The sequence below is a fragment of the Thermobia domestica genome, chromosome 5 (genome assembly GCF_964235325.1).
Source record: "Thermobia domestica chromosome 5, izTheDome1.hap1.1, whole genome shotgun sequence".
NCBI lineage: Eukaryota > Metazoa > Arthropoda > Insecta > Zygentoma > Lepismatidae > Thermobia > Thermobia domestica.
Window position 1 is genome coordinate 298,653,939 of NC_137458.1, and position 12,455 is coordinate 298,666,393.

General features: G+C 35.5%; 1 protein-coding gene across 1 annotated transcript in view; it reads right to left on the reverse strand.

The window, feature by feature from the left end:
- LOC145685603 (T-box transcription factor TBX6-like) overlaps positions 1-12,455 on the reverse strand; it is a 212,262-nt gene that overhangs the window by 175,785 nt on the left and 24,022 nt on the right. The window contains exon 2 of the mRNA XM_081757990.1: positions 4,256-4,292. Within this exon, the coding sequence (XP_081614116.1) occupies positions 4,256-4,292 (37 nt within the window). The remainder of the gene's footprint in view (positions 1-4,255; positions 4,293-12,455) is intronic.

Below are 12,455 nucleotides of genomic sequence, written 5' to 3' on the forward strand. Positions count from 1 at the left end.
GAAGGCATTGAGTAACTTGGGACAAAATGGAGACGATGTGTAGAACTAAAAGGTGATTACATTGAAAAATAACAACTTTTTTTCCTCAGCTCATTGGTTTCCTTGTTTACTCGCCATAGGCGCGACTTTCCCTTCTTGTAATAAAAAAACAAACATTCTATATAGTTTTGTTTTTAAATGTTATGTTTACTAAATAATTACAAATGTTTTGTTTTGAATTTTTTGCATGATAATAGCCAAAGAATAAGACTTAATTTCAGTAATACTTTTTGTCAGTAATTCCTTAAGAGTCTTCATCCCGGCGAAATTAAAATACCGCTAATTTTACAGTAATTATGTGATATCTTCAAATAGATAAAAGATAATTGAAATATGGAACAAGAGCGCCCTAGACAATATTATTTTGCGTGAGGTACCGTTATCACAAGTCACCTTGTAGCTTTCCGTTTTCAGCCGTTTAGAAACCGCGAAAATAAATGCCGATTTTCAAAATGGCTCGAAATCGAAAGCAGATAAGAGAGTCGTCATAACGGTTTCTCATGTAAAATAATTTTGTCTAGGGTGCTCTTGTTCCACATTTCGATTATCTTTTATCTATTTGAAGATATCACATAATTACTGTAAAATTAGCGGTATTTTAATTTCGCTGGGACGAAGACTCTTAAGAATGTTATGCACTCATCTGTAATTTAAAAAAAAATCTATATAGTTTTCTCTGTAAACTTTGTTTATATTAAATATATTACAGTTGTTTTGGTTTGAATTTGTTTCATATATTGCTTATGCCTAGTGATGACCAAGAGCTCCTTCGTGGCTAAGTGGTTAGCATACGCTCCTTTGGCGTGGGAGATCCGGGTTCGATGCCCGGTGGTAACTCATGTGGTTCGGATTCCACGTTAATCAGTAGGTCCCGTCTCACATAGCCTCGCTGCTGAAAGAGACGTTAAACTCAAAATGAACTCAACCTAGTGATGAGCAGTGGGTGGGAAAATAAAAAAAATAAGGTGCTGCATTTATTCACTTTCGTGTTGTTCAGCTGATTATTTAGATTGTTTTCAACGACTCGCCGTACGTGTAGTCGTCTCCGGGCGGAAAGGGCTCCAACATCGATTGTCCCGTTCCGATTTTTTAAATAGGAGTTGTCAACTCTGATTATGTCACATTGTTCGTGGACATGAAAGGATTCTTATAACTTCTAGGAGAATTTAAAAACAATCAATGCACAAATTTTGTTCATAAATTCACTAAATAAGACGGATTTTTTTCTGAGAATCGACACAAGACTAGAAAATTTTTCAAGAATCAATACTAGACGAGACATCTACAAATTTTACAAGACGAGACACGATAACCTTATTTCTCATCTCGTCTCGTCTCGTGAGATATACTATTCCAGAGTACACAAACGGTCAAACCTCTCTTCGCCTCCTCGTGGGTTCATGGGGTCTTTCTATTTAAAAAAAACTGTTTAGCTTGACGCGAAAGAGAAAGAAAGGGTTACTAGCTTCGGAAGAGCACATTGAGAAAAATCCGTTATCCGGAAAGCGGTATATTGTACACGGTTTCCGTATGTTTACTACAGAAATCAGTACGAAGCATACGTTATCCATATCCTACATATGTACTGTTCTTAGATGTTACATCATGCCGTTGCAGGATGTCGGACATCTAACAGTTTTCGATATCTTACATACGTCAGCTATATGTTACATACGTCCATCTGTATGTGAGATCCTGAACGCCTATATACAGTTCTTTCGTTGGTACGGAAAGTACGTTTATTCGGAACACTTGTACGGAAAGTACGTTTATTCGGAACACTTGTACGGAAAGTACGTTTATTCGGAACACTTGTACGGAAAGTACGTACAAATATACGTTTTCAGTTATACGTTTGGTGTACGTTAAGTCCAAAAACTACAGGATTTACACATGTAACCTACGTTTTTACGAACCTACATAATGTTCTTTTTTTCTCAATGTAATTCGACGAAAGAAAAGGAACTTTCTTCAAGAACTTTGTTTGCGAAGAAAAGGAAATATTCAGACAAGAAACTAATAAAAAAAAAACTGCTAATAATGACAGAATACTGATGATAGTGATGATGGCTCCACAGAAAAACAGGTGAACAAAGTTATGACACTTAATTAAAAATATGTAGGAAATAGTAAGTGAGATAAGATTTCAGTCATATCTGTTTCTCTCTTTATGGATACGATTTTGCAATTACTTCTGTTTATTTCGCAATTCTCTATCAGTAACAACTTAAAGGATCTGTACCCATTTTTCAGTGCCTTACTGTTCCATTAAAATTTGTGTGTGCGTTCAATGAGATATATGCAAGAACCCTAAAATTTTTAGACCATACCCGTCCCTGATGGTTCCATATGCTGCTGGAACCATGCAGTCTACTTTGAATTTCGGTAAAAGAGAGCAGAGATATTGGAGATTACAGTATATCACGTTTCAAACGGGTTTCGGGCGTATAAACGTAAAAAATATTATAAATATTGTGTGTTCTCATGTAGCTAATAGTGAGCACTTTTTCCCCAGTGTTTCTACCAGGCAGGTATTGGCGACTTATCCCCCCTCACCGATTTCTCTTCCCAAACTTAAGATAAATTAAAGTGAGATTAGACGCTTCTTCTGTGTAGGACATTTCATTTAGCAATAAGGTTCCAGTAAAGCTCCTTGACATGTTAATTCCCCTCCTCCGAACATTTTTCTGGAAAGAAGTGTCCTTTTTATTTAATGCGCATACCGGTAGTAGTAACACAGATTTCAATCTAGTGTCAGTTTGAAGGAACTGAGGATTTATTTGAGTCAAGAAACAGTAGAAGCAGCCTTATATTTTGTTACTACTAGAATTGAACTCTCTCTGAGGAAGCTCCGAAGGAACTAAGCCGATTAGCCAGCAATTTTAAGTAATGGATGTTGCCGACACTCTTCGTTGTTACTGGTTTTCAAAACCCTATAGTCCACTAATTCTTTCAGATACAATGTTTGCAAACTATCTTTGGGCGAATGTCGGATTGCCAATATCATCTCCAATAATCGCCCATCCAAATGACCAAATTCAAATACTGACCAGAATCAGTACTGCTTCACTTCAGAAATCTTAACAGAAAACGGTAGGCCAAATAAGTGAAAATGATCTTAACAACAAATCTTTTATTGTTTAGTCGATATAGATGTTTGTTTCAAATCTTTAGCATTAAAATAATATAATAATAGTAATTAGTCGTAAGTTAGCCGTGGAAGTTTCTATATACGTATTATACTTCCTGAAACATAAATCTATGTAATTGATTTTACACCGAGATTGGAACTTAAAACCGCATCATCTAAACTCTCTCTCACTTATTAGAATGTAGTTTTAGCCTGAGAAAGTAAATTCTGCAAATATAGTGTACAAAACAAGATAAAGACATGTTCTATTGCACTGTGCACGAGAGACTATTATCACATGAGTACCAACATTTTTCGCCGAATCTTTCAAATAAAATTAGCTGTACTTCCGTGACTATTTTAAATAAGTTACGCTCATTAAGTATCACACTTTAAGCGTGACGGAGCCTTAAGTACAATTTACATTCTTATGAACCTTCCTCTTCTTTTATTTTTTTAATTTTTTTTATCCATCTCGTGCGACACCATCTTACGTTCCCGCTTTTCTCCTGTGAAACTCCACTTCACTCTACTTTTATATAGCAAAATACCTGTTTTCTTATCATTCACGAGTTACCCCCACTGCAGTGCTTATTTGAACTTGTTCAAAAACAACGTGAGCAAAATGTGCTTTATGTTATGTATTAACACATGTCTTACCAGGTTAATATACGAACGAAAAAAAAAAGTTGTAAAATTTCATTAGAGTTAATGTTTGCATACATTTTAATAAATGAATATATTTTTTAAAAAAAGAAAAAAAAGACTAAAGTACGTGGTCAAAAAGGAGCGAAACGTATATATAAGCGCAAGTCATCGGCGTATAGTTAATAATAATAATAATAACAATAATAATAAAAGACAAGCATTTTAACAAGTAGATAACGTAATGAAATAATCACAAGCGAAGGTAGGGGAAAATTTGTTATGATTATATGTTACGGTGCGTATGAAGTGACGGGTGATCAAGTAATTTATGTATCCCGTCATGCAATGCTGTTGCCACATTCTAACCAATGCGATCATATCATGCCTGTTCTTTTAAGAAAAATGTAGAGGTTAAAAAAAAAAAAGTCGAGCATTTACGTGTATTTGTCCGCAGGAAATCCTGCTTTTAATATATCTAAAACAGAAACAGAATATAAATAACGAACGAATAGTCGTAGAAGAATTACGTCATTATGCTAATTAATTAGTGACATGTTTAGTTGTAAATTTCATCATAATTATAACATTAGTTGATAGAGAAACAGGGTTTCTACTCGATGCCTGAAGGAGTAGAACAGAAGGCGAACATGATTAATGGACTAGGCGTTTAGGCCTAATGGATACTGGAGTTGAAATACTTGAAACTGATGAGAAGGCATTACTTTAGTGACAAATTAACAGAAATACCAGTAGCGAGTGGTTGGGGGACTATAAAACCTGTGATTGTAATATCAAAGGAATGTGTGCATACGTAAACGCTCTTTCTGCTCTCGAATGTTCATTTAATATTTATAAAAAATACGAACAGGAAAATATCCTTTTCTCTATTTTCATATTTATTGATTTAATTTTTCATTCGTTATTATTATTATTATTATTATTATTATTATTATTATTATTATTATTATTATTATTATTATTATTATTATTATTATTATTATTATTATTATTCAGTGATTTAGTTGGACAGGAATGCGCCGGAATGCCGATCCAAAAAATTTATCTTACAAGATACATTCGCGCAGTCCCCCCCCCCCGGGATTCGTGTAAAATTGATTCAAATGCAAAATTCTCCGTGGCCCACACTGACAAAAAAATTGTAGGTGGCGTACTTAAAAAGGTAGGTTACATGCGTAATTCCTGTAGTTTTTGGTTTTAACTTACAGCAGACGTATAACTGAAAACGCATATTTTATAATACTTTCCGTATAAGTGTTCCATCTATACGTACTTTCCGTATGAAACAATATAGGCGGTCAGGATTTCACATACAAATGGACATATATATATATATATATATATATATATATATATATATATATATATATATATATATATATATATATATATATATATATATATATATATATATATATAGCTGAGGAATGTAACATAAGTATATGCACGTGACATACGGATAACGTATGCTCCATACTGATTTCTGTAGTAAGCAAGAGGATACCATATATTGGTACAATATACCGCTGTCCGGAGAACGGATTTTTCTCAGTGCATACGGGTAATTTCCATATTTATGGGCCTCCTTAGCCTATATCTGGAATTCAATCATACAATACCATAATGCTCGGACACACATTTCTTTTAGTTTCTTTAGATGTAACTGGACATAAACGTGGGCATAGATATACAAAACAAGTTGGATCAAGTACTGCTTCTTTGACACATGTTTCCCACCCCAGCCGTCATCTTGGATCCGCCACATTGGATTAAAGTTTCTGTTTTTCTAAATGGGAATAGGTGCAAGTGATACATCACATTCATGTACAATTTTCTCGAAAATTTATTGGTGTAGTGAGTTTTGCCGTAGCTTGTACTGTTTGCAAGGTATTGCATGTTAAATGTCAGGCACTTCACGAATATTGAGCCAAATAGAAAGTTGTGCAGGGCTCCGTGTGTATATGTAATAGATTACGTGATTTATCGTTGACGAAATATTCTCTGAACGTACATACATACAGACACACAGATGTCAATACAGAAATGATAGGTCTTCACGAAAATCTAGTCATATCTGTATCTACACTAGACATCTTGACCGTAATACAACACCTCCTTGTTACAGTATAACATGGAGGTAATAATAATCACTCACAGGAATATAATAAGACTATGACACCAACGTTGTAAAGAGTTTGTTTATACCTACATTATTTTTTCAGTTAGAAATTGTTTTGATTTGTCAACATCAAAAACGTAAGCGTAACTGATATTACTCTGCAATGTCTATTTGCGAAGTGCCTAGAGAAATTTAACATGGAATACCTTACAATCGGTTCAAAATATGGTAAAACTCTCTACACCAGTGAATTTCCGAGAAAATTGTTCATGAATTTGATGTATCACTTGCACCAATCCTCATTTGAAAAACCGAAAGTTGAATCCAATATGGCGGATCCAAGATGGCGGCTGGGGTGGGTAACATTTATCAGAGAAGCAGTACTTGATCCAAATTGTTTTGCATATGCCCACATTCATGTCCAGTTACATCTAAAGCAACTAAAAGCAACTTTGTGTCTGAGCATTATAGTAGTGTATGATTAAATTCCGGATATATGAAGGCCCATAAATATGGAAATTACCGGTATGGGCAGTCTAAAATTAGTAATATATACATTGCCGCGGAGAACTTTGCATTTGAATCAATTTTACACGAATCCCGAGGAGGCACTTCGCGAATGTACCTTGTTACACAATTTTCTAGTTCAGTAACAAATCGGCTTGTATGCCGTGTGCAATATAGACGTTCCGGTAAATACAAGTATTGTTTTTTTTAAAATATAACTGCTATTATTATTAAAATGTCCTGTTACTATTCACTTACAAACATAATGAACCCAGGCCGCTTCCTTCCTTCCCCAATCCTTTCTTCCTTCCCTTTCCCTGGATTGTGTGCTCGCCGAGGGACGTTATCCCTCAAAACGTGAAGGGCTAAATGCCCTTAGATGTCGAAAGCCCAGAAATCTAAATCCTAATCTTCCTTCCGCGTTATAAGAGGTCCAGGAAGGGCGTTATAGAGCAGTGTTTAAACTGTATTTATCATCGAAGTATATTGTGTAATAATGACTTGCGTATTTTTAAACGTTGATAAATGCTCTTCATTGTGTTCGTATAATCACTTCACCTATTTATAGTTTTTTTTTATACTACACAGTAGGGATGGTATCGAGACGAGACGAGACGAGACTTCATACAGTCTCGGTCTCGTCTCGGTTGATAAATAGCGGTCTCGGTCTCGATCTCGTCTCGAGCCAAAATCGCCGTCTCGGTCTCGGTCTCGTCTCGGTCAACAGATGCCTGTCTCGATCTCGGTCTCGTTCTCGAAGGCCAAGTCTCGGTCTCGTCTCGAAAGTCTCGAAGGTACAGTCTGTCGTTTCCGCTTCTTATTTTTTGCCTTCATTCTTGACATAGAATTATGGTATGATGTATCTCTTCGTAGTTAATTTGCTAGCGCTGATGCTTTCCATGTGTGTGTTCCAGGTTCAATCTTCAGTGGGTATAACATATCCAGGATAAAACCCTAATAGTAACTCATATTTCGCTTTCAGCAATAGACTTTGTCTCAAATAGCTTCAGTACTGCCTATACAATTAAACTCTATTAAATTAACCCCAGTACTATACAGTAGTATATTTCCTTCCTTTGAATCAGAATTGTTCAATACCTCCTAACGAATAACGCAACACATAGCAGCACGAATGTATTTAATCGTACCGAAATTGAAATTTTACAATTTCTCAGTTATTATCCAATACATTCTGCTTTGACTGTCATATTCATTACCTTAACAAATAGAGTAAATTATTACTACAATACATTTTGTTTCAAAATAATCAAATGATTTATTACCGTTTCACATCTCAGTGTTTAATTGACACTCTAAAACAGGAACTTCCTTAACCTTGTGGTGGGAGCTAGGGCACTCATCTTTGCTATCTGAGGTCTCGGGTAGGATCATCAAACAAGTTAGATTCAAAGTCCGATGTTTCGTATAGTTCGCGTCTCACTTTAAGTACATTCTGTTTCTTAAACAAGTTCATAAGGTCGTAATGTATTACATAAGCATATATCCAATGCCGTAACATAGATTAAGCTTATTCCTGAGCTCTCAGCGGTGCATGTGGTCTTTATTCGAGAAAACTAATTGTGCGATCATTATGTTGAAATTTTATATTGGATGATAATTACTTGCAAAACATGGACATACATATTATATAAGTATATAGGTAATTCGAGCTACATGTATCTATTTTCTCTGTCCCGGCAGCATGAGTGACTTTTAACTTTTTAGTTTTCTTTTCTATTAATTTTCGTAGTTTTGCTGCAATATGAAGAGTCAAAAATATTTTTTTCAGTACGAATTTCGTTAAATTTTGGGTCCGTTTTTACCCTACCTTACCCAGTAAAAGTTATATATATATATATATATTGTCGAAATTTATTTAATAATACTTTTTTAGACTATGTTTTTTCTAGTGGTGTAATAATATAAGTCTAAAAACATCCTATTACTTTGTAACTACTTAGTACAGTTTGAAAAACAGTACTATAGGTCTTACTTAAGGAACCGGTTTTTCGCTTCTCGTGTAAAATTACGAAATTATAACTTGGTTTAGTTTATCTCTGAGGTCCAGATATAATAAAATCATAACCATAATCATAATCAACCATTATCAACCCACTGCTGGATGAAGGTCTTTCTAAGTCTTCTCTACAACTAAGCTTGAGCAATTCTTTCTCAGGTTACTCCCCAGTTCTTCTTGATTTCGTCAAACCTTCTTGTACAAGAACGTTTTCTAGGCTGTTTTTATCTCGTGGTATCCTGTCTAGAATTGTTTTTGTTCATCGATCATAATTTCTTGCAATATGTCCAGCACATTTTTCCAGTCCATATTAAAAACCATTTCATTAGTACCAGTCATTAGTTGCCAAATAATTCATTTCTACTGTATATATTTGTCCTACAAATTGTTCAAATCCGCTACCTTTGGAGCACAGATACGCTAGTTTTTGATCTTCGAATCTGACAACACTGACTCAATGATTTAAATCAACACAATGTGAGGAGTCCATTTGGTCTAGTGGCTAGCACGCTTGACTTCGGTTCGAGTGGTCCCGAATTCGATTTCCGGTGGGAGTACATTTGAACGACCGAAGTGGTTCGGATTCCATTATAATCATTAGCTCCACGTCTCCTTTAGACGCCCTAGCATAATCGTGGGACATTAAACTAAAACAAACCAAACCAAAAATGAACACAATGTGTATTACTAACTGTAAGTCCTTGAATAACTGCATACAGCTATGGTATGGATCGAGTTTGAGGTGGTCGGTGGTCAAACTAAAACAAGTGAAATGTAACTAGGGTGTAATTAGAACTTTTAATTAACCATGGGTTTGTGTACATCACGATTAAGGCTTAAGGAAACAACTAGGGTTACTGAAAAGTTATCAGTTACATTTAATTTCAGTTACAATTTGGATTTACATGTATTGCTGGAACCAAAACTTTGACTAACATTATAATGACTACGAAAAACATCGTCTTTTAAAAACATTCTTGCACCATAAAACAAATTACGAATAATTTTAAAATATTTTGCAGTTTAGCTACGTTATTTGCACTATATTTAGAATAAAATTTACCAATTTATTTAAGTTGGCAACACTACTTAAAATAATGGAACTGCGACTTGTAATTAAAACCACTAAAAACTATTGTTGTAATGTTATAGAAGCAAACTAAAGCAACAATCATTATTAAAAATTTAACACAAATACGTTATTTTAAGCAGTACAACAATCACTATTCATGTGTTTGGTATCTCTGAAACGGTTTGAAATAACAATTGTTGTAAGTGACATTATGATCACTTAAGTCTTTTGGAAGCATCTACATCAGGTATGTCAAACTGATTTCTTATATGGGGCCATTTAAAAATTATTTGAGATGTCGGCGGGCCGCATGTTACGATATTATATATATATATATATATATATATATATATATATATATATATATATATATATATATATATATATATATATATATATATATATGGTGTCTGCATAATGCGTACATAGTTGATGTCAATTTACAGTAAGAAGGCTGTTCGTTTCCTTCTTTTAATTTATAAATTTATTTATTTATCCAAAATAAATGGTGAGATATAAGCGGGTCGCAATAAGAGGCAATGCGGGCCGCATGCGGCCCGCGGGCCACGAGTTTGACATGCCTGATCTACATGATGAGACGTGATATGTCAGCACGTTTTTGAAGTGAAGACTAGAAAAAAGTTAAATTTTTCATTTCTTTTAACTTTGATTCTTCATTCATTCGAAATACATTATACCATGATTATAGTATTTGACGCTAAGATACAAATGATGCGCATTGCACCGTATATGCCATTTGAGTTATTAGAGATCTCCAAAATGTTGATGTTGGTGATACTGTATTGTTCTTTGTTAGACTGAATAATGTATGTGGTATTGTGGTTTTATTTAATATCTAAATTAGAAATAGGTAATACCTTACATAGTGCAATTTGAGAAAATACAACTTTATTTTGCGTTGGCAACACTGCTTGTTTATCTAGTGGTATTGCAGAGTATCTAGAAGAATTTTCCCTTTAATATTTCACACAATATGGTACAAATTTTCAGCATTATATATATATACAGAGAGAGAGAGAGGATTATATACAACAGCAGTGGATTTTGTTTCGGGAGAAGCTTGAGGAACGGGTAAGAAACATTTGTGTTGTACGTGCAATGCGAAAAAATGATCATAAATTTATTTCGGGAGGGGCTTGAACCCGACACCTACCTCTAAATACGCCACTGTACATCAGTCAACCGTTCCCATATTATCTCACACAGCAGCGAAACAAATTTTGAGTAAAGGCAAAATAACTATCAATATTCGAGACGAGACCGAGACTTTCGAGACTGACCAAGGTCTCGTCTCGGTCTCGTCTCGATTTATAGAGGTCTGTCTCGGTCTCGGTCTCGTCTCGGTATATAAAAGTCTGTCTCGATCTCGGTACCATCCCTACTACACAGAGAATAAAGGTAGATCTATGTGGCGTACGTTAAAACGTATAGGTTACACGTAAGGTAGTTTTCGTATCAAAGAAAAAAGTGTATATAGACGGTAAGCATTTCACATACAGATGTACGTAGAAAAAATATATACCGTATTTATCCATGTATGCCGCGCACCTTTTCTGTACAAAAACGAAGTCAAAAAACAGGGTGCGCGGCATACACGAGGAAATGTAGAATTGACTGAGCCATCAAGCATTTCAAATCACGGGGAGTTTTTATTAACCTAATACTGAATATTGTGAGTAATTTTACAAGAGTAGAAAAGTTTTATTATAAAATGACAAGTTACAGCTCATCTTTCCTCTTACATCTACATGATCGGCCGATCACAAAGATACTGTACATGTACTACCATCTATTGGTCAAGTCTTCCACCATGCACTAGTTGCCAATAAGGATCAATGGATGGCTATTGCAGCTGATGACAATTGACTAGCTTGAAGCGTACTTGGAAATTGTTACTATGGCCACTTTTGGCGCTCGGGCATCCTTTTGTAAATTCATGGCAATAGTGATATTTGAAGCCCAGTCTGTGTGAAGCAGGTACTATTAACATTCAAGTACCCCGTGTTACGTTGGTGAGTACCGATATACGGTACCATACACGAAAGTCTGTGATTTGTATGGTTTTACGTGCTGTTGCTAAATTGATGTGCGCTACTTACACGAGTTTTTTTTTTTTTTTTTTAATTTTAACGTTCCAGAAATTGGGGGTGCGCGGCTTACACGAGGGCGCGGCATACACGCGTAAATACGGTATAACGTATAACTGACGACATATACGTATGTAATATACGGAAGACTGTTAGATGTCAGACATCCTGCAGCGGTATGATGTAATATCTGAAAAGGGCAGTACATGTATAGCATATGGATAACCATATGCTCTGTACAAATTTCCGTAGTAAACATACGAATTTCGCATATTTATACAATATATAGCTGTCCGGATAACGGATTTTTCTCAGTGCATAAATCGTGTAACGTTGAAACAGTGTTCGAGATCTAACAAGATTTAAATAAACAAATCTTGCTCACTAGAATCGATAAATTTCTCGTTTTTTTTCTCGTAAGTAGGGATGCGCACGAGACAAGATTTGAGACTGTTTCGACTCGAAAATGTGCTGTAAAAGTGATGTCTCGACTCGAAAAATATATATTTTTCTATTGGAAGAGCTGTGTCTCGACTCGAATTTTGTCAGGAAAATTCTGTCTCGACTCGACTCGAACGCATCCCGGGGGCGCGGTGGCTCAGTGGTAGAGCGTTCACCTCTGGTGCTTGGGGTCCCGGGTTTGATCCCAGCCCCCGCCAAGTGAACTTTGTGGTGGACAGACACCGTGCTCGTGGGTTTTCTCGGGGTTCTCCCGTTTCCTCCCACTTTCTTCATTTCACCATTTCACTCATCTCTCATAATCACCGTCTCCTTTAGCCTAACCGGCATAACGGTGG